At 35.6% G+C, this 23,953-nt stretch overlaps 1 protein-coding gene across 1 annotated transcript; it reads left to right on the forward strand.

The window, feature by feature from the left end:
- Positions 1-3,115: 3,115 nt before the first annotated feature.
- On the forward strand, positions 3,116-22,609 carry LOC134857260 (myotubularin-related protein 6-like). Its single transcript, XM_063873642.1, has 15 exons — positions 3,116-3,203; positions 3,277-3,328; positions 5,236-5,357; positions 5,695-5,857; positions 6,065-6,318; positions 7,158-7,283; positions 7,429-7,578; positions 8,767-8,899; positions 12,134-12,375; positions 15,370-15,620; positions 16,024-16,188; positions 18,126-18,246; positions 20,864-20,960; positions 21,142-21,452; positions 21,817-22,609. The coding sequence occupies exons 1-15, from the start codon at positions 3,180-3,182 to the stop codon at positions 22,072-22,074; spliced, it is 2,469 nt and encodes an 822-aa protein (XP_063729712.1). The 5' UTR covers positions 3,116-3,179; the 3' UTR covers positions 22,075-22,609.
- The last annotated feature ends 1,344 nt before the right edge of the window (positions 22,610-23,953 follow it).

Here is a 23,953-nt window from a genome sequence, read left to right on the forward strand (position 1 = left end):
CAAAGTCAAGTTCAATGAGCTTTTTTAACACTGCATTTTCATATTCGTCCTTTGAGTGCATCATTTTCCAACAAGGGTATTCAAAATTTATATCTCCCGTAATCGACACTGCGTTACAGTTGTGTTGTATTTGTAATTTTGTTAAGTTTTCGAATAAACTGATGAGTTTTTGTTGTTTCCATTGGTATTTACTGTTTTTCGGGGGATTATAAACACAGCAGAGAATTTGATGATGTCCAGTTTCACCTATTAGTTTGGCCACTATGCATTCTTCATTTTCTATTTGAGCATCAATTTCTTCGTAATGCACATTTTTTTATCGCCATGAGTACACCTCCGTGATTGGTTTTTAAAGTGGAGTTTTTTCTATCTTTGCGAATTATATTAAAACCAGCCAAATGCAGAGCTTTATCTGGTATTTCCTTTACCAGCAATGTCTCTGTGAGACATAGTATATCGTAGTTTGTTTGTAAAATGGCATTTGATAGAGCTGTTCTTCTGTTGATGTCTAAAATACTTCTGACATTTAGGCAAAAAAAAATTTAAATACTTAGCAGTAGGTAGTCAATTGCTTCCTTCAATTTTTTTCCAATTTCCACTTTCTTCGTCATATTGGTAAAGGACAAGGTCCCTTAGCCTTAGGTTTTTAGCTGATACGCCAGTTTCTATCATTGTTCGTCTTTTCATCAGAAGTTTGTTCTCAATCAGAAATTCACTTGGGCTGAGCTTTTTTGACACAAAAAGAGTTTTGTCGTAGTTTTTCAATTTTGCCAAGAACATTAGTATCAGTCGTTTTTGCCATTCATTTGATACATTTACAACTATTGTGCGTGGCCTTTTTTCTTCTTCATATTTTCCTAAACGTTTTAAATCTGTGATTTTTGCTTCAACTGTTAAGAACTCAAACAGTTTGTTCACCTCTTCCAAGTAGTGTTCGTGTCTATCTCTTGAATTTTTTGAGACCAGTTCAAGCAGTCCTCTTATCCGGATTCCGTTATAGCTTGATTCTGGTTTGTTTAAGGCATGTTGCTTTGGCTCATTTCTGTTTTGTGGTTTTTTGTTTGTTTCATCTATCTTTTGCTTTAGTGAATCTGTCTCTTGTTTAAATGTAGAGAATTGTTCGGCGATTTCATTTAGTTTTGTTTCGGCAATGGATGGACGGGATTGCATCAAATCATTGATCATCGACTCTTTCCTACTGTTTCCAACACAACAGTTACAGAACAGGAGGACGTTCTGACTGATCTCCGAAACTCCAAGGATGGCAGTTTCAGATATTCCAGTGCATGTTTTTGTCATGTGCATAACATCGCCACAGGCAATGCAATTAAAGATTTGACTTTTGTTTGTGATCGGCTTTTTGCATGTTTTACAAGATTTCTCAGATGCTTGCGAGACGCTAGCATTTCTGCGTCTTTCTTCTGAGCCCATATTGCTCAAAAAATCTTCTCAGAACTGACACTCCAAGGTATAAAACCCCAGGAGAAGACCAGACTAGAGAAGACTTATTGAGTTTTTTGATTCCCTTGGACTGATACTCCAAGGTATAAAAATCTCAGGAGAGACTAGTCTCAAGAAAATCAGACTCACCAGAACTAGTGCGATGAGGATTGGGCTGCTTGTTTTTTCTTTGCTGCTGCTCTCTTTGATTTGGTGGGCCGTACTCTGAATTTTGATCTTTGCTGAAGTACTAGTGAACGGAGGTTGTGACGTTTCAAAAGTACTTTGTTGAGCAACTTCAGCTCAAGAGACGGAGGGGGATGTAGTTTAGAGAGGGCAACAACTGTATCAATGTCGTTTTGTTTTTGTTTAGGAAGAAGTCGTTTTATCGCGTCGATGATGAGAGGTTTCGTCTTCCGTAACTTTTAAAAAATGTGAGGGTTACCGTTTCGACGAATGTATATAATCGCAGCTATTTGATGCTGAAAATTCGTGTTGATTCCAGTTAACTGCTCCGGGGAACACTTCGTATTAAAGTTTTTGGGATGCTTTGTGATACTATTGTTTATCACGTCGTGCCAGAGAATGATTTCTCTGGATTTTAGGGAACCGTTTCTAAGTAACCACTGCAGTTTCTTGAGTTTACTCACATTGTTTGGGTTGAGGCTTAGTCCCGATTTTGCAAAAGTGAATCTTCGATACTTTACCCCTAGATCGTAGGGTAGGTAGTCAAAGGTTCTTCTGAGTGAGCTTGCTCCAACTACAATCATGTGATCCACCAACCTGTGTCCACCCACTAGTGTCCACGAGCGGTAGCAACGGTAAATTAATCCAGTCAAAGTAATTTGAAGTAATTGCAGGGGACCACCACGGCTGTCCCAGTATATCAACAATTTATCTGAAACTATTTAGCAAAAGGCACAGCCAGCAATCCATTATCTTTGAGATATTTCCTCGTTTTTTCAACGATCTTGTCTCATGGGGTTTGCCTTACTTTTTTTGCAGATGCCTTAGCAAATTTGCAAATTTACTTTTATCAAAAATTTCTTCAATATTATTTGTAAACTTGCGATAAACCAAAAAGCGGAAAACATCAAAAACTTCACAGAAAGCAAAACTGAAAACCGTCACAAGAAATTGACAAAACGATGTTTTTTCTACAATATCGAGGAAACCTTTGAAATTGAAACAAAAACTTCAAAGGCCAAGCCCGGTTTTGGTCATTTTCACAGCGCGCAAAATAAAAACTCGCTTGTCGATTTTGTCAACTTTTGATTGCCATCTGAAGAATCATGTGGTTTATGAAATAAATAGTAGTGGATGTAGTTTCTTCTATGTCGGGCAAACTTGCCGACGTCTAACCACATGGATAACAGAGAATCAAAAGAGGGATTCGCCTGTGGGACAGCATGTGGCAGAATGTGGACAATCTAAGGCGAAAGATTTTATTTTTTTTGTTAAGAACTACTTAATTGTCTTCTATGATGTTTAAACGTCTGTAAATCATTTTATAACATTTTTTTAACCTGACGACATAACGTTTGAATTTACAATTGAATAATTTTTCTTCCTACTTTAAAAGCTTAATGGTTTTGGTCTTTATCAGCTAAAAATTTATTCTTTCAAAATGTAGAAGAAAAACTAAAAAATTTATGGAATCTTTTTTTTCGCAGAAAAGATGACGTGATATATCTGTGTAAGTTATTTGAATTATCTTGGTGTTCTTGCCTTTACACCAAATGGACAACATCAAAGTGCCCAAGGTTAGCCTTAACTTGAAAGATGATTAATCTTACCACGGATTGCTATCTATTGGTTTATTATATGTAAATTTAGGTCGATGGAGTCACTCTGTGTTCTCGATCTTCTGGGAGAGAGGAAATGCGAGGTAATCGCATAATGTCATTTCAATAAACGGTTTCTGCATGATAATGACTTGCCTTGTCAGATTTTAAAAAGGTGTTTGGCTCTGAGAGACTATAGATTGTCTCAGTTCTTAAAGATCTAAGAAAATGAAATTGGCTTGGTGCTCACTGTCTTCAGGGCTTACGGCCTTCAACTCTCTAAAAGATAAGAATATAAATGAGTGGAGTAGCTATTTAAGAAAACTATTTAAAATTGCGAGAGCAATCGGGAACTAGACTTTTTCCCGTCAACAACTTTTCTTACAGATCTGTAAGAAATTGTGAAATTTCTTTATTTGTGTACCCTGCCGATTCCGAGACATTGTAATACTCGAATCAGAGGTAACGCGGATGACTTTGTACTCTAATTTTTCGGGTTCTAGTCCCGACCGGACCTTGTTTTTTTTCAGTATTAAACTCAAAAAATGTTCCGGGAAAAATTGAGTTGTCGGATTATAGTTCGGCTGCTTATCTTTTGTCGCTTAGTTGTCACATCGGAGAAATTTTATGCTGCCAGCTATTTTCATCGTAGATACAACTTTTTTTGGTTTACTCTTGTAATTGGTAAAATTAAAACTCCTTTGTTGTATATATTTTCTTGGTTTTCATTTTTTTCGTTTAAAAGTTTTTTTTCGGCCTTAATGATTGTGGCTTTTTATCGGCTTAGTTAAGTGTTTTGTGTTAGGTGGCTTCAAAGGCATAAAATGATTGATTTTCTTTTGAAAAATTTAGGTAGTTTCATTTGCAAGATTTCAAAGGTTTAAAACTTAAAGTTCTTTGTGACAATAATTTGTGTCGTTTTTTGTTTTTGCCTCAATGGGCGTCTACCTAATTGTTGTCGACTCAGGTGCCGCTCGGTTTATAATTATAACTGATTTAATGTTGGTACTTTTATTTTCGACTGTTTTTTTTCTGAAATTATTTTCATATTTGTACCATTTTTTTCTCGATTTTGTTATAATCTGGTTATTTTCGTACCATTCAGTATTCGCTAGCTTGCAATGCTGCGCATGAGTTGTATCGCTAGTGATGCGCTTCTCCGCTTCGCCTCTGTGTTAAAAAGTGCACGTTGAATTTAATATGCTTAAATGCTGGAATATAATTAGTTGCAAAAAGTTCGGACAGACAGAATTAATTAAAATGAGCAATCAGTGCTTTTTGACGGTTTTTGCATGCAAAATCTGAAGCCGAAAATCCTTGAGTTTTTTGTCAGACCAAACTCAAAATGCGAGATCGTCGATTTTCCGATGATTATGCTAGCCTAATTTTTAAAGATCGCGATGAACATCCAGATTTTACTATAAACTATTTCCACGCTTCCGATGCAATTGCCCGCCGTGGTTATAGGTTTCGAGCAAAACTCGGATCTACTTAACAATCTCCCCCCCCCTTGTTCCCCCCTATTGTATCTACTAAAGAATCTCCAGCCCTGTAAACAAAAACAATAAATTCCCACTAGAGCACTGTATGTAAATTCGAGTTTTGCTGCATTCTGATTGGTCGAAAGTTCGCTGCAAGTAAACTAATTAACAATCTTCCCTTTCTTGAAGTGGTGGTTGTTAAGTAGTTCCCGAAACTCTGCTTTATGAACTTTCGACGTTATGTCTATTTCAGTTTTAATTTCCGTTAATGTCTGGACAGTTGCTCTTTTTAATTAATTCTGTCTGTCCGAACTTTTTGCAACTCTCTATAATTCCTTTTTGTCCCTGAAATGTTGTTTGTGATTTGATCGATCATAACTTTTCAAAAAGTAGCGCTATGTCTGAAGTTGAAAGAAAGTTTCTCAGAATGTTGAAATTGTGAAAATTTGTGATAGTTTTTCTGCCTTTAGGTAGCTAACGTTAAAAAGGATTGCCCTAAATTAATTTAAATATATTTTTTTGTTGTTTAGGCGTTCTGTCCATCACAGTAACTCACCTTATTTTCATGGAGGTTCCCGAGTTGTCAGAAACATCGGGCAACACAAATACTTCAGTGAACAAGAGCTCAGTTCAACCTCCCAAGGAGTTAATGGTTAGGTATTATCTTTTTGCGCTGATATTTGGGTTTTCTTTTGTACTGGGTGGATATTGTTTGCTATATGGCATGGCGACCAACATTTTTCTACTATGCAGACATTGTCACTACGCTAACAATCTGAAGCAGCGATTGAGCAATTTAGTGCTAGAAGTATCTTAAAAAGTTGAACGCATTCAACTCGACGAAAAATGGTTTTAAAAAGCGGTTAAATGACCGAAAGGATGGCGTCCGAGTTTGCGAAACAATTTACTTGATGCAAGAATATGATAAATGTAGCTTAAGTTTAAGTCTGGTTGTGTCTCATATTCACAGTGATAACTTTTCTGTTTAGATATCGGTGTCTTTGATTGGTAAAGTAGAGAGGATGACAGCGGTGCCCAAGGACTACAAGGTCATCATTAGCACCAAACACTTCCGCGTCTACGAGTTTAGAATACAGCGGGAGAGCGACGCCTATAATGTTGCGACTTCTCTTCAATCTCTGGCAACTCCAGGTTAGTCGGTAGCATTTATTGGAAAAAACTCAAATGCTGGTAATCAGATCAAATAGCCATCAGCTTTGCCTCTTCGTTTTTGTTCATTTTTAGTTACGTTTACATTCATTGTCTGTTTTTAGTAACAAGTAGTCTTTCAAGGCGCAGTGTAAGCCAAATACTGTCTTCATATTTGACCGAGGTATTAAAAAAGAAATTGGGTTTCAGCCAAAGTGACTGATTTGTTTGCGTTCCATTACAAACAAGAAGATCTCCTGCGTAAGAATGTGAGGAACGGACTATTTTCCCCCGACAAGGACCAGGCTGCCAAGTTTCCCTCTATTGTGGCTGGTGCTTCTGCCTTGGGGGAGGGATATGAGAGTAGCTGGGGAGCTTACTCGATCGAGACAGAGTTCAAGAGAATGGGCGTACATGAATCGCAAAATTGGAAATTAGAGACGAACTTGAATAAGCGATATCAGGTCGGTCATTAAAGTTTATATTAGTTTTCTTCATTTAAAAGCAACACTAAGAGGCTTTTGATGTCTTTGTTCCGTGGAAAAAAATGTTTTTTCAATAAAAGTCAATGAAAGTGGTCAACATTGAAAAGGGGGATCGTAGCGTGGCAGTTGGGTTCTTTTTCATCGTTCCCAATATGGAAAATATGATCAATTAAGAATCGATGAACGTAATTCAGACTCTTTTATAGATCGTGATGATATTTTTTTGGTTCGTGATAGACGTGATGATCAGGAAAAAGTCAGAATTTTGTTCGCTTCGTGGTTTGATTTTTGATTTTTTTTAAGTTCAGTTCATTTCTTTTGTTAAGGTCACAAAAAACGTGATCGACTTATAATTTCAAAAGTGGATTTAAATTTTCAGATTTCTCAATGGAATAAAGACTTGCCGTTTGATCCAGTTCTCAAATTGAGGTAACTTTATCAAAAAAAATCTTTAAGGCCATTTATTGCTTCTTTCAAATTCGACAGTTGAAGTTTCAGTTCTTTTATTTCCGTGCGTTAATTACACTTCCGAAGCGAGTGTATTAGTACGAACCTTCTTCTTTTTCCAACCTAATTCGCAAATAAAAATGCTACTTTTGGTGGCACTTTTGAAGCGGTAGGCTGCGGTATCAGTATAATGTCATACGTGCAGATTCGAATCCTACACGAAGCTGAGTTTTAACTAATTCGAGGCTTATTTCTACTTTTTTATTTCCCTTGATAGAGCTGCTTTTTGTTCGTGTTCTCACAAGTGTTTGCGAAGCGCAGCTTCGCCTCTATGTTGACTCTTTTTCATCTGTCTTTTGGCTATGCTTTAGTTGGCGGACACATACCCTTCTGTGCTAGTATTTCCTTACAATTCCAATAAGTCAACGATCGAAGGTTCAGCCAAGTTCAGGAGTAGAGGTCGACTTCCGGTACTCACCTACTTGGACCGAAATGGGGTTTGTAGATCTCAATTTTATTATTTTTGAAATGAAACAATTGTTTTTATTCGTATGTAGAATCGACGGTGTTTTAAATGGTCTTGAAGTGTTACACTGGTTTTTAGGGTATTGTTTTCTTGCGTTATTTGTGTTATGTTGTTAGGCTGCAATCTGCAGGTCCTCCCAGCCCCTGGTGGGCATGGCCAAATTGGCGGGGGCGAGGAGTGTGGACGACGAGGACTTGTGTCACAGTGTGGCCAAGGTATCCCCCGGTGCTAACAAACAATTGTTCATACTCGACACGCGGCCAAAGGTAATGATGTCAATCCGCCTCTTTTCTGCCCATAAGATATAACGAAACTCCGTGGAACGTAAATTTCGAACGAGATGGAAATTGTTCCTTAGTGTAGTTACGAAAATGCATTTAAGAATATGACCCATAATAAGTCAGAAAATGATGCACGGATGTTCAAGGACGGATGTTCTAACTTTTTTCTAAGTCTTGTTTTACTTCATTTTTGTGCTATTCAATTAACTTAGCAAAATAAGTTAATTTCATCTTTTTTCGCGATGGTAAACTTAAATTTCATTTTATATCAGTCTAAGACTACGAACTCATTCCCAAAAAATAGATCCGAAAGTTTCCTGGTCTCGAAAAGTTCGAGTTTTTGTTTACTTTTTTGGAATATAATTTTTGTTCCGACTTTCGAAGAAAACGGAATATTTATGCTCGATGTGGTTTTTTTTTATTCAGTCAATTTTCGCCGATCGAAAGAGTTTTTAACAAAGATTTTTAAAACCCCATTGAAGATATCAACGTCGTGAATTCAAATGTAAAAAATGTATATTTTACCTCCGATCATTTTTTGTAAAGTTCTGGGGGGTTTGAAAATTGCCAAATTGGCCATTTTCTGGATTAAATTATGCGCGCTTTGAAGAGTTTATTCATAAGGCGAATTATTTATGTGTGGCGAATTATCCCGCACAACAAAATCGTTCAAACCAAATTGAAATGAGGCAAGCTAATCGGTCTTATTAATTTTGTACGACTCAAAATTTCACACTTTGATTTTTTCCAAAATTTATAGATTTTTAATATTTTTTTTCTCAAAAACTATCCGATATGAATTTAAGAGACAGTCGGAACATTCAGGGCTTTGCCCTGATATACGAGCAGTCTTGTTTTCTCTAAGATTTGTTGGATAGAATAGGATATTTATAAGCATTCTTTTTTCGTTTTGTGCAATTAGTGAGGCTTTTATAGTATCTTAAGTTGTGTGGTTGTTTTCTTATGCTTGAATATCAAAATTTCAAATTATGCTTTCAGATTATTATTTTTTTGAGCAATTTTTTTTTAAAACTCCAAGAGAAGGCATGAAGAATACTTTTTGTCTATGCACCTTTATTTCAAATAATCATAATTTTTTTGCTAAAATTCCAATTGGTATTTGAGAAATGATATTTCTAGCTTAATCAATATTTACCTGGGAGTCTATCTTAGGTGAATGCTTGGGCCAATAAAATGCAGGGAAAGGGCTACGAAACAGAAGAGTTTTACCGGTTCATCAGATTCGAGTTTGCAAACATCGAAAACGTGCACGTCATGAGGACATCACTATCAAAGATCACAGAATGTTAGTTGAAAAATTACTCACTAAATGCTCCGATCACTTCACGCAGAGAATGTTAGAAATTATGGCTTAGCACTTTTTTCTTCATAATTTTGACTGCTCAAAAGAATGCTTGTAAGGGGGGCAAGATTGGTATCTTATTAATGCCCTTTCATCCCTGAGTTGGATTCCAAGAAAAAAAGTCAAAACTTGTATGTCCGAGTTCTTCCGAACTTCGCTTTCGTTGGCGACATTAACAAATCAATTTCACAGCGAACGGCTACTTGCACAGCGACGGGCTATTCTTGTATTTATTGTTCCGACTTTCGATACGATAGTAACGGAATATTTGTGCTCGGGGTGGGTTTTTATTTTTCTTCAGACAAATTTCGGCTTTTTAACTAGCCATTTTTGACGGAATTTTTTTACATCATTCGAAAGATATTGTTGTCCTGAGCTTAAATTTGAAAAGATATTTCACCTGTGATCATTTTTTGTAAAACTATGGGGGTTTAAAGATAGCCATTTTGGCCAATTTGGGACAATTAACGCGCGATATATTTCACGCTTTTAACGCGTAAGCTGAGAGTTAATCCGTCATAGAAATCGTTCCAAATTGGTTAAAAGAAGCTTATGTGCCATAATTGGTTTTTTACAAGGAGAAAAATCTATCCTTTTGTACTTTGTATGGCGTGTGGTGGGAGATTTTCATAAAAAAATTCAAATTTAAGAAAACATTTTTTTGATTTTTGTTTTATTTCAGTGAATTTTTAAATGTTATTACTGCTCCATAAACCTTAAAAGGCATTCGGAACAATCAGGGCTTCGCCCTGATACGAGCAGTCTTGTTATTTTAATGATTAGCAGAAAAGCATTGGCTATAAATTTAAATTTCTAATGGATTGTTATCATTAAAGAGAAATGCTATTTACAATAATATACATAAAAATTTACAATGTGTGTTAAAAATATTTAAGGAGTGTCTGAATAATCATAATTTTTTTTAAATGTCTGGAAGTAAGTTTAGGTCATATAATGTCGAGAAATGCTCAATTTTTTTATTTTAATTGAATTGATGTGGTTGGAAGACCTGAAATTGTTGAAATTGATTTGTCCGAAGGTCATAGCTTTGCATGTTGAAACAGCTCCATGGTATAACGACATTGTCACGATTTGCTGTATTTACAGGCTGCGGTTGTCTTGGAATGAATTGCCCCAAATTATTATTACTTGGAACATTTGTGAAATAATCAGGAATTGAGTGATCGTTAAACTGTGTCTTTATTGGCAACGGTTGATGAAGTTGTTGATTTGCTGTTGTTTGTGCGTTCATTTCTTGACCTTTTTGAACCATAAACTGCCGTATTTTATTGATGGCATATCGTCGGCTGAAGTTCCCCTGTTTGAAATCCTCCAAATTGGCTGGATGTATGGACCAATAGTACCCTTTCCCGTCTGAACTGCGGCCTGATTTGACAAAAAATTCATTAAATGACAGATTGTGTCTTACACTGTTTCGCCAGCTGTTGTCGGACCTGTTTCGGTAATAAGCGAAGTGATGTGTAATGTAGTCGTAAATTTGGTAGAGGAGCAATTTTTGAGTTTTGCTGGAGGCGATTGCCATTCCGATTAAAGCGATGTAAGATGACGAGGGTTTCGAAGTTTCTGAGTTCTGCTTTTCTTCGTCGAGAGAATTGGAAGCCGTAGTATCAGATATTTCAAATTGCGGAGTTAATTTCAACTCTTGGACTTCTGGTTTGGTTTTATTGTCTGCGAACACCAGCAATTGTTGATTGTTTTCGCTGAGATTGAAAGAGTTTTTCAAATGTAACGAGTTGGTATTTTTTCGATTGGGGACATGAATTTCCTTTTCATCGGAAGTGTCAATAAACAGCTTTTGAAAAGTGTGGGTTTTATCGGCCTGATTTGAGTGGCTTGACTGGTATGAAGTTTCTGGTTCTGTACATAGCTTATGTAGTTTGGTTTTAGACTGGTCTGTATTTTTGTCAAGAATTGAATCAATGCTGAAGCTTAGAAAACGGGCAGGTCTTTTAGGCATTGTGAGATTTAATTTTAGAAACTAAGTTCAGTAGTTTTGTCAAAAAAGAAAGAAAAAAATAAGATCTTGTCAAAAAAGAAAGAGGAAAATAAGATCTGAAGTGGAATGAATAGATTCTTTGAGAGTAATTTTGATAAGTATAATTCAAGTAGTATATTTTGAGGATGAGTTGAAATTGAGGTTTGTTTGTCAGACTACCTGTGCTGATTGTCCATTAATTGGCAATGTTTGGACAATTAATTAACCGCGGAATCATCAAACTCAAACTGAGTGGAATTTAATTGAGAAGATGTACATCTTTCTGTGAATTTAATAAAAATAATTGTTGTAAGAACGAATGCAAATTTTTGGACGCTGAATTAGTGGCATGTTCTAGGCGAACAATCAGAGAGTAAGGCTATTTAAACCAGTTTTTGAAATTTTTTTTAGGAGAGTCTTGGAGCAAGACATGTTTCCAATATTACCGAGAAGTTTTTTTTAAATTTTTTTGTAATTCAGCACTGTTGCAAGACGCGATCTGGATAATTTGTAACATCTTTCAGGAAAACAAAAGGTCAAACAAAGAGGGGTCTCAAATAAGTCAACGATGGTTAGTTAATACAAAAGGTCGAATTGCGCGATTAATGTAATTTAAATGTAATAGAACAAGATTATTAGGTTGCTTAGCAATTAGCACAGAAGGTTCCGAACTCAATGATAAGCCAATAATTTCAAATTTTTTTTTTCTTAGCGACAATTAGTTGAGTTTTTAGTTAAGGGTAATTTACTTATGAACAAGTTTGCCAGAAGGAGAGTTGTAGATAAAGAAACGTTAATGGTCCTGTATAATTGAGTTTATTTAGTGTTCAATTTTTTATTTTATTTTCGAAATCGGGTACACCGACAAAAGACTTTTGCTATGATACTTGCCCACCTACGAGCATTCTTTGAGGTAGTCAAGATCAGGCGGAAAAAATCCACCCTATGCTATAGTTCTTTCGCGTCACTTCAAGAATAGTTAGTTAAAATGGAATCTAATGCGCAGTTACCTTTAGCCTTAGAAAGTGTTTGTCTTTTGTGGGGGCAAATTACATTAGTATTACATTATTGCTATATTTTTTTAAAGGACTATTGAACCACGAGAGAAAGGTCTAGGAAACGAGATCAGTGATTGTACCCCTGCTGACTGATTGTATTGACTTTGTGTGTTGATGTGGTAGGTATGGAGAAGAAGCCTCTGAACTTGTCGATGAACAATTACTTGACAGAAGTGGCCAGGTCAGGCTGGCTGAAACACATCCGGGCTATTCTGGAGGCCTCTGTCAGAGTAGTGAACACTGTGAGGGGGGAGCAGCAGAATGTTTTAGTGCACTGTAGCGATGGGTGGGACAGAACTAGTCAAGTGTGCAGTGTTGCATGTCTCCTCATGGATCCACACTACAGGACATTCAATGGACTCATCGTAAGACATTCTATTATTGCCATTATGGTGGCAATATCGGTGGCCTTGAGCAAGTAACCTAATTGGTCAAAAAATGGTTGAAGTTTTTAAATGTCAATGAACGAAGTGAATACACTTAATTAGGCGGGGTCGTTTAAGTTGTCCACGATCAAATTTGATTGTGATTTTTTTGACATTGGCTTCGGCCTCATTTTCTATCCGCTAGCTTGCAATGCTGTGTGTGTATCGGTGTTACGAAGCTCGGTTTTGTATTAAAAGTTTTTAATTGTTGGCAATATTCTTTTCAGTCATCGAAATAATCTAAAACGGTCTATTTTAGCATCAGAAATCAGTTCAGCATGTAATAACAGTGTCAGAAAATTCAATTGAGCGCTAAAGCTCCCGTTTTTAGGTGATTAAATTGCTCAATGCCATCAATATTGTCTACAAATCGGAGTTAACTATACAAGCTATACACTATACACGAGTTAACTATACACTGTTCGATGATACACTTAGACAAACGATACAAGGACAAATGAAAATCCAATGAGATGCCTCCAATGTGGTGTATGGTAAAAAAAATGGGCGAATTTGCAACTTTCACACGAAGGATAAGGGTTTTCAAAGATGTTTTCGAAAGTGTAATCAACCTTGGTGAGTTGTTGGCCGCATAGTCGTTGTTTTGGGGTGTTGGTTTTTCCTGCGACTGAGTTGTTCATTACTTGTGAGTATGGAGATTGGTTTGTGGCTGATTTGATTTTGCGTTCAGATCTCCAGAGTATCGAATTGATTTAGTCACAGGAGGCTGTGCCATATGGCCGTGGCCGAGTGGATAAGTCTCTGGTCTGTCAACATGAGGGTCATTTGTTCGAATCCCACTTTGGAGGGATCACAGTGTCATCCGCCGCCTCAAGTTGGTGCCTGCTCCGGTAGAAGAGTTGACATCCCCATCACCCACGGATGGTCCTGCATTGAGTGAGACCGAGGTTGAAAAAAAGGAGTGGGACCCCGTTTCCTGCTCAGATTCGTCAGGTGTTTCCTGTTTTGGTCCACCCTAGTGTTTATTTGCGCTGTACGAATATTTTCATGGCTGACAGTCCTAAAGTTGATGGCTTCATTAGTATCAACGGGTGGGTCTCTTGCGTGGTGAGATGGTTGATTTGCTAAGAGCGTTGAATCGGTGTCTAAATCAGGTATTTTTTTTTGAGAAGATACGAGGAAATGAAGCGCGATTGATGGCTGCCACATCTTGAAATCAGATATTAATTTTATGGTGTCAGCAAAAATCTAATTTTTTTTCTCCATGCAAATAAGTACATCATTAAGAGTCGTCGAACGTTGTTCAGACTTTTATATAGATCGCGATGATTTTTTTTCCGTTTTTTCAGGAAGGCTTTAAATTTGTGCAGGCTCAAATTTACTATTTTGCGGTTCCACTTCTGATTTGTTTTTAAATTCAGTTCATTCCCTTGGTACAAGGAAGGCAAAGTCCACGACCTATTCGACTGCGAATCTATTTGCTCTATGAAATAGCTTCAAATATTTCAAAAGGCTCAGCACTTGAATAGCTTGCATTAAAAAACTCAACGTTTTTGCAAACTGATTCGCCATCCACAAATTTGACATAATTCAAAGTTTCATTGCTTGATAGCTTGCTTAGAATAAATGTGTTGTTTCCAAATTGAGACTTCCAATGAAAAACTTGACATAATCCAGAGTTTCCTCAAAATTTTGTGAACGATTATTGCAATGAAGTAACGTGAAAAGTTTTGAGGTAACGCCAAATGTTTTTAGGACGCAACGTTTCAGCAGTTTTTATAGGAGTCTATGGTTAAAGAAAATTGTAAGACACCGCTCTTAAGTTAAACGCATGCTTATTTATAGCTTTTTTCAGTTTGAAATCTGGATAAATTTGAGACTTTTTTCATGTCAATGCCAAATGTCCAGACAGATTGTCTTGAAGTTTTAGGAGACGTTTTCGATTTCGATATCTGAAGTTTTTCAGAAAGTTTTTCAATATCGGAATTTGAGAGGGATGTTGTAACTGTTAACAGCTCTTACCATTCCCTTGTATCAAAAACACAGTTGGTGGTTTAGTAGTTTAAATTATTAGGCATGGAGATAGGGCGGTGCATTAAAAAAGCCTTAAGTTGTTTTTTATCTGGTGAGGCTATCAGAATATCAAACAAGTTAAGAAGAATAAAATGAACCATCAAATACAAAGTACATAATTAGGTACAACAAATTGTTCAAAACAACTCAGCGGTGTTCATTGATTTACTGAACAAAGATTTTGGCTCAGGATTAACGATGGTCTGGATCTCTTTATTACTTCATTCTTTAACAGGGGCTGCTTGAAATGTTTGCAAACACATCCAAAAACTTAAGTTTCAAAGCTTCATAGATTGTTTTGAAATTAGCTTTTTATTCTGATCAAACCGAATTCTTTTGAATCATTTTTTTGCGAACAAATCCAGGCCACTAAACAACTTTAAACATTTCAAGTTCAACAAGTGAAAGCTTGCTGAAGAAACGTTCATTTGTTTCACATCATTTTACGCGTTGAAAACAAACTGGCTTGTGTTGGTTCGCTAATTTTATTTTTTGAGGTACGCTGTTCAAACAATAGAAACTCGCAATGGTTCCGGACAAAAGATCGCTTTGAAGCAACCTATCACGCGATGAAATAATTACACTTTTTAAACCTCTTTTTTGCGAACCAATTCAAGCCAGCAACATAAATTGGAATTTTTTTTCCCGTGATAGGTCGATTAAAATAGCTCGTATTGTTTAATACAAGCTATCTTGGGAGCGTAGTGTAATAGTCTACTTTTTTCAACCAAAGTTGCAAATAATAGTACGCATTTGGTGGCACTTGTAATCACAATCTTTAACATCGGACTTTTCATAATATCTGTTCTCTGTGTCATTGGCGGGTAGTGTATTTTAAATGTGTTGTAAATATAATGCCTGGAATTATTTGGTAAGGTTTTCATTTCGACCAGTTTGTAGGCGTTGATAGAAAAGGACTGGCTGGCGTTTGGGCACAAATTCGTGGACAGATGTGGCTTCATAGAAGGCGACTACAGAGAAGTGTCTCCCATCTTCACCCAGTTTCTGGACGTCATCTGGCAACTCATGTCTCAGTTCCCCACCCGCTTCGAGTACAACGAGAGACTGCTGCTGGAGATACACACTGAGTTGTATCAGTGCAAGTATGGTACTTTCTTGGGCAACAGCGAAAAAGAGAGAGTTGAGAACCAGTGAGTTGATTTAAATACATAGTTTCAATTTTTTGGAAAGATATGCTGTTTTTGATAATTTCTTTGACGGTTTTGCCGAAAAATGCGGTTTTAGTACTAGCACCCTCAAAGTTTATTATAGTTGGTCAGCCCGAATTGGATGTCGTGAAATAATGGTAAAAGGGCCGATTTTCTAAAGGACTCGTCAGGAATATTCGAAAATCTAAGGGGAGGGGCGTCCAAACGTCATGAAAAATTGGCTAGAAGATTTCCTTTTTATTTTTTATATTTAATCCCGATAAATGAGGATGGAGCATATATTATTTTAAGCATTAAACCGACAGATCTCTGACCGCTAGTCTGAGATTACTATCGCCTCTCTATCGATGTAATTGCTGTTCAATTTTTGTGTGTTTGTTTCTAGGCTACGAGATTTAACCAAGTCGCTGTGGACTCACTTGAGTGAGAATCACCGCTTCTTCATGAACCCCTTCTACTCCCCCGAGGAGGACCTGATCACACCAAGTGCATCTTCAGATGAGAGAGACAAACATGTGCTCAAACCCAGTCTGCAGCCAGAATGCTTCAGGTATTCCTTCGAAATGTGTCTTCATTGTTTCTTCTTAGTCTGATTAATAGTAATGAACGTATTAAGAGTAATTAACGTAGTGAAGACTATTAAATAGGTCTTGGTGATTTCTTTGTTTTTTTTATAAGAAAAAGTCTTAAAATGCTCTAATAATTACAGATGTGCATTCATACATAATAATGTACAGTGCTGATTTAAATTATCCGGACAACGAATAAAGCTTGAATTTTCAAAAGCGTTGTTCTCAATTTGGGTTAAGATTAGAAAAAAAGTGAAGAGAACAAAAGTTGCTTAGATTTTCATCAGAATTAATATGGTGCAATTTTTTCTCCGGAATTCTCAAACTAAATTTTGCCCCAAAAATTGGTCATTTCGACTTTTTTCAATTAATCAAGAATTACGCTGAAGCTACTTTGTTAAATGATGAGAAAAATATACCACAAGAAGCCTCTTACACATCCCAACAAAGTTCTAGAAAGGTTGAATCTCCAAAAACCTGGATAAGAGAAAATATTTTTGCGTGATGGTCAAGGAACGTGATTTTTACTATATAAAACCCAAAATCTTTGCTTAAAAACAAATTTGAAACAATTTACTCAAATTTTTGGAGATTCGACCTGTCTAGAACTTGGTTGAGATGTGTAAGAGGCTTCTTGTGATATATGTTTCTCATCATTTAACAAAGTAGCTTCAGCGTAATTCTTGATTAATTGAAAAAAGCCAAAATGACCAATTTTTGGGGTAAATATTTGATTGAGAATTCCAGAGAAAAAATTGCACCAAATTTATTCTGATGAAAATCTCAGCAACTTTTTTTCTCTTCACTTTATGTCTAATCTTAACCCAAATTGAGAAAAACGTGTTTGAAGTTTCAAGTTTTGTTCGTTTTGTCCGGATAATTTAAATCAGCACTGTATTTATGAATGTATTTAATTCTATATGCACTTTTTGAGTTCAATTGAATTTCATCTCCTGAAGGTGACGTAAGTAGCACTCTCCAAATACGAACGTGGAAATGGCGCGAAAAAACGTGAACGATTTCTAATTTCGAAAGTAGAATTTAATTTTTAGATTTTCAGCGGAACAAAAACTTTAGCTATTGATCCAGTTTTCTCAAGTTAGGTTCATGTTATCAAAAAAGCGCCGATCATAAATTGTTCTAGAAATTCAAAGAGCTTAAAGGGCATCTGTTTTGTTTTTTTTATTCAAAACTTGGGATTTTCTCAACAAAGTCAGTGTTTTTTTTCTGTTTACTTGCGTTCAATACTCTTTTCCAACTGTCATTTGGCTATGTTTTTTTTCGTCTTATCGGATTTATGTAAATGAGTTCCGTCGCCTCATTTTCTTATGACATTCTTTCATATACTTTCTAAGTTTCCAATAATTTGTCTTTGCTTAATGATTTTTTTTGCTTAATCGGCATGTTCTATTGATTTAAATCAGATTTTTTTTCGCTCAAAGCCTATAATTGGCCTCAATTGATTCGTTACATAGTTTGTTTTGGTTTAATCGTCTTTTTTGTATCATTTGAAGGTGAAAAAAGATTTTTTTAAATAGTTTTGTGTATTTCTGGATACGAGCGTGCGTGAAAATTGATATTTTAGTTTTTCATAAATACAAATTTACTATTTTTTCCAGCCCAACGGGAGTTTACTCATCTTTTTCGGTTTGGTTGTCGCTTCGATGAATGATTTTAAATAATTTTTGTAAGCGACGGCGATAGTGTTTTTGGACGAGTTTTCCTCAAATTGAACATCATTCCAGACTAAAGTTTTTTAGTTGTGGTTTTCCGTATTTTTCTTTTTTTAACTTTGTGACTTTATTTTCTGACTGCTTGCTGACAATGCTATGTGTTTGCTATCGGAAGTCGCGCGAACATCTGCTTCGCCTATGTGTCTATGTTTTTGCTCATAATCTGTTTGTTCGTGATGTTTCAGACTGTGGACTAAAATGTACAACCCTTGGGAGTCCAATGTTCCGGTGTATTTGGAGGCAGTGACATCAAAGTTGAACCAACACAATTTCTACCTCATAGACCACGTCAAAATGCTACAGAAGGTACTGAGAGATTGTTTATCAAAACTAGGTCTAATATATATGAAGGCCAAATTTACAATCAGTTATTTTTACCATTTTCTTATAAAGCCATCAACTTTATAGAATCATGCTTAAGACAATAATCAATTTAAATGTCAATATTACTGGTTTCTAGATTTTCAAATAGCTTTATCGTGAAAGGAATGGTTCTACGAAAGAAAAAAAATTTAACGTCATTTAATAATTACAGTTTTGTTCATTTTACTTTTCTCGCGTTAATTGCGCTGTTTCAATTGTGCTGCATTTCTAAACTTTTTCTTAAGTTATTTCTATGATAAAATACCTTTTAAATCTTTTTGAAGTTTTGGTCGTAATTAAGAGTAATGAAGTATTGAGTACTCTTATATAGGTCTTGCTGATTTTTTTTCTTTTTTTTTCTTCACGAAAAAGTCTTAAAATTTGTTCACGCTCAATTTTGATTTTTCGCGTTTTGACTTGTGATTTATTTTTGTATTTCTATTGTTAAAAGGAAGGCTAACTCCACTATCGAATGGCAAAATTGTAAAGCTCACGAAAAACTTGATCGGCTTCCAATTTCTCAAGTTCGGTTAATGTGATAAAAAAAAAACGCATCAAAAAAGCGTCAATCATGAATCATTTTCAAATAGAAATTCAAAGAGCTTAAAGGGTATCTATTTTTTTTTTGAAATTCGAAAATGAGATTTTTCAACGAATTCAGTGTTTTTTTTTTCTGTTTTCTTGCGTTCATCACTTATTTACAACTGTCTTTTGGCTATGTTTTAAATGTTGAACTCAATTTTTGCCTGCTCATATAAGACACGTTGATATTTCTGCATCGGTGAATTATTTAACATGACTGTTTGATTTATGCCTTTCGAACTCAGTTTAACTATTTCAGTACTTTCTTCCAGGCGGCAGTACGTTTTTGAGCATAAGTTAAGCATAAGTCATCTCTGTGAATCGGGGTTGTTTTTTTTTTCAAAATTGATGCACGTTTGTTTTGTGGAAATTGTTTCAAACTAAAGCATTCATTTTTAAATTTCGTTTTTTTAAAATTTTTTTTTTTCATTTTGATTTTAGTTTATTGCAAATGTTCATCTTGATGTTTATATATAATCGTTCCTGTTGGATGTGAAGGTTGTTTGGCGGCAAGATTTTAAGCAAAGTTTTTGTGTTCGCTTAGGAACTTTTGGATCTCCAAAAAAAGTTTTCTTGGTTTTTAACCATACGATTTTTTTCAACATAATTCATTCAAATTTTTCTTTTTTTTTTCGTTTGAGACCCTATCTTTGTTTTTTGGCATTTTATTTTGTATCGCAAGTTGTGCGAAGCACAGCTTCGCCTCTGTGTCTATTTGTGCTGCAAGTGTTAGGAAACTCTGCTTCGCCTCTGTGTGTTTTTTTAGGTTTCTCAGCGGAATATAGAAATTCCTATTGATCCGTTAATTCACATTGGGTTAATTGTCCGAAAAAAATTTATTATATAATTTTCTTGTAATTCAAAAAGATTGAACATGAGTTTTTATCCGAATTCGAATGCTGAAAAATTATTCGAGGTTTTTTTTTCGATTTGTTTGTGTTCATTGACATTTCTCCAGTGCTATGTCTAATTCTTGAAGTGGTTATAATTGAGCTACTTTCTAAATTTTTTCGACTTTAGCGACAATTGTATTTTTGTTCATACCATGCAAGTGAGCAGTCTTTTTTTGTTTTGCGCGCAAAATCGGGTACCACAAGTAAGGAGCGGACTATGTTTAGTGATATATCATATCAAAGTTCTTTCAGTCGTGAGTCGAACCAAATTTTTGATTTTCTGTCTTAATAAGAGCGAATAAAGCAAGCGAGCAGGCTTACCAGCTGAATTATGCCTAATTTAAGTCTTTGTATTCGGGTGTGTTTTAGTTTTTTCTTTCTATTTTCCACGCAAAGAAAGGTACAGCAAATAGTCAATAGTCACCGAACTGGGCTAACTGATATATTGTATTAAAGCTCTTTTAGTCGTGATTCAAACTACATAAAAAATTCTCCAAAATTTTTTTCTTGTCGAGAAAAACCGGTTTGTAATTTTTGATTTTTCGTCTTATTTCGAGCGACGAAAGCCAGCGAGCAAGCTTTTTTATGCTTAATTTGGGCCGTTTACAATAGCTTCATTATGCTTAGCTTTAATTTTTTTTCTAGTAAAATTAGTTTTTGGAGATGTTTAATGCCATTTTGGTAATCAAAAATTCAAAAAACTTCTGCAAAAAAAAAGAAAAAATTCTTGTAATTTTTCTACAAAAATTGTTGTCCGGTTTGCGTACAGTATTATGACTGTCGAATATGCCTATTTTTTTGTTGTATATCAGATCTTTTATCACACCTCGCAGAAAAAGCTACACTAATTTCAAACAAAGTTGCGCAGTAATTTGCACTGTAACCGGCTATCCTTGTTTAAATGAGCTTTTGTTATTCAAAATTATGTTGGAGAATGGATGGGCTGGAGAATGGATGGATTTTCTTAAAACATATTTCGGGCAGCCAAATTATAAAGCACCTTATTTTGATAGTGGAATTGACACTAAAATTTCATTAGTATCTTTTTAATTGAAATTTCTGATATTTTTTTTATCTGTGTTTAGCAAGTGACCGAACTGGGGAAGGTATGTAGTATGGATGGACCCTTCGATCTCTCAGACTCCACGGAGATGCTCTTCAAAGACCTCGGCATACAGTCTGGTCAGTGAGATATTAGGCACTCTTCAAATTTGGGAATATCTTATGTTTGGATGACAGACTTGTTTAAATATTAATTGCTGCAAACTAAAGCGTCACTTTCTATACGATCTACTGTAGAAAAAAATTGTTCCAAATTGAAAAGGAAATTAAGATTTCTGTATCAAATGATTGTTGTTTGCAGACGTGTATGATTGCTCAACCTTCACGGGTGAATCAAGGTCTCCACCAAAGACAAACACAGACCCACTTTCGACACCAGTGTCCAAAAATCCGATACAAAATGGGAACATAATCGAGTTTGAATGCGACTCGGGCTTCGAAATTGTAGACAGTGCCGATATCAGTTCGAGTTACTCCGACTATTTGACATGTTTCAACCAGGCATCCGCGAATGCATCCTCAGCTCTCGGTTGTTCGCTTTCATGGGACGACTTTGCAGATGTCAAGTTTTGTCCACTGTGTAGAAATTTTCTCGAAAGCATTTTTTCCAAGGTAAGAAATATTGTATCTTGTATGTACGATGAATGTTATCGGTCTTCTTTGAGCTTTAATACATTTTGACTGGGTTTTTCAAAGTAGGTTAATGTACTTCAATGAATATTGAAAGTAAATATTTAGATATTACGATGCGTTATGCTTTCGACTGTTCAGAAAATTGAAGAAAAGAATGTTTCATGCAAAATGTTGCGTATGTTTGTATCTCAAGCAGAATAAATTTATTTTATATTATTTAAATTCAATTTTGACACTGAATATTTAAGGCCTATAATGTGAGAAAAATATGTATCCCCTTCAAAAATAATCATAATGAAAACTTGTCTTGGTTATTTGCGCTTAATTTATCATGTGATTGTAGGTGCATTGCATATCATGTGGCAGAGTGTTTTGTGGTGAACTTTCCTGCATAGAGTATAGAAAAGTGAACTCAGTGCTCTACTCGCAGAGAAAGGCCCCCATTTGCAGGATATGTATTGATGCTTCCCAGAGGACTCTGGAACCAAACAACTTCGAGATCTCTGTCAATGAGCAAAGTGGGGGAGACAAGAGTTCTACGTCATCTTTAATGAATGCGTCAATCAGCTCTCAAAACCTCATCCAGTTTCCGCTGGAATAAATTAATATCAATTAAATTAAATGAAAATATTTTGACAAGCGAAGCGTAGTTACGAATTTCTGGTCGAATGGTAGTAGTGTCATTATCAGAGTCTATGGGGATCTCCTCGGAATAAGATTTCAATGCAATGGGCAAAGAATAATTATTGCGGCATAGAAAAAAATCTAGTAAAATATTTTCCAGATTTGGTTTAGTCTTCTCTTTAATATGTAGATGAAGGTGCAGAAATCACTGAAGGTTTCCGTAAGTTTTCCTTCGCTTGTGTATTCAAATTGACTGTAATCGCCTTTAGTTGTTTTTCTGGTTACCCATATTTATTACTTATATTTGCTGTGAAAACTCAATTTTTAGCTGCAATTCTTCTTTTTTATAAGATTAGTCGATTTGGGTAATCATAATCGCAGCTTGGACAGGATTCTAATTGCTATTATAAGGAACTTTCATAACTTGCGATTAAATTCCGCAGTGGTGCTCTGCTTAGTGCTAGTTTTCTTATCCAGTTCAAATTTGGCAAAAAAACTGATGGTTAGATTAATTTTAGTTCGGACAGCATGGCAAGTTTGGTACTTAACTAATATAGCTACTCTGTTCCAGCAGAAAAGACCATAGAACCAATTTACGCCACCGAAATTTTTCATGTTTTTATTTCCAATAATAAGCCTAAAGTGATGGATGGGGGTTAACTCATAAATATCAACATTGAGTTATGTCAAAAACAGTAAAATGAAAAACCACTTACAGATAGATTGATGTCAAACTTCCAAAAATACCAGAAGCAACAAAAGGGTTAAATTAGGGGTGTTGCCTTTTCCCGGTTAATTTTGGGTAGACCTCCAAAAATAGGTGGAGAAAATATTCGATTTTTGCCCCTCTCCGGAATAACTTCGGGAACTTCCTCCAAAAAACGGGACCAGTTTGGGGGCCTATTTAGGGTATTTTCTGAGTAGAGGGCATATCATAATCGAGTTTGATAATAGCGTCTTAGAAATTGACTCGAGCAGGATAACAGATATACAGGTTACCAAGTATAGGTAAATGGAAGATGAGCATACTTTAGTGAACGTTTCAGCTATACCAAGGTTTGTCAAACCCTAAGCTCAAACTTAAACACAACCAGAAGTCCAACCCCGCAATAATTGTAATCAAACACTTAACAGGTTTTTACAATGAGAAAATCCTTAAACCTGAACGTACATGCGAAATGGGAGACAGAGTAAGACGAGCCTATGCTGACTTTCCTTTTTGAAAATAGTATGGGCCTCAGTTTACCGATTTCTTTCTCACAGTGAAGAAAATTAATATTACCTTTCCACAGATCGTATAATAAAAAAAGACCTGGAGAGGAAGAATTATTTTTTTATCCAGATAATTTCTTGGAGTTTATTTATTAGACTTTCTTAGAATTATTTTCAAGAAAAGAAGTATTCGTTTAAGAGAAAGAGCAGATAAAGTCAGAGAAAATTGAACAGTCTGTTTGGGCGAAGAATTTAGAGAATCTGAAAAATGCAGAACGGCTCATCCGAAACAATTTTAGTTTGGTTTTCTCTGCACTTGCTATTAGACTTCAGACTTCTTTTAATCTTTTATCTTCCTTTCTACCAGGAGGCAGACATTTGCATTTTTATTGGTTTTTGATATTGAAAAACCAATTTTTAGTTTAAATTGGAACTCGGAATATTTTCACCTGCCTTATTTACTTTAATATTCAGAGCGGCGGGGGATTCATCTGTTGTCGAAGTCAAAACAATAGGCACACTCCGCCTGATTGGCGTTGTGGATAAATATTAAAATCCTCGGTTCATCGAGAGATAAGTTGATTTCATTATCTTTCTGGGTGGGTAGCCTCTCCACAACCTACGGAAATTTTCCTCCTCCTTTA

The sequence above is a fragment of the Symsagittifera roscoffensis genome, chromosome 1 (assembly GCF_963678635.1).
Source record: "Symsagittifera roscoffensis chromosome 1, txSymRosc1.1, whole genome shotgun sequence".
Classification (NCBI taxonomy): domain Eukaryota; kingdom Metazoa; phylum Xenacoelomorpha; order Acoela; family Convolutidae; genus Symsagittifera; species Symsagittifera roscoffensis.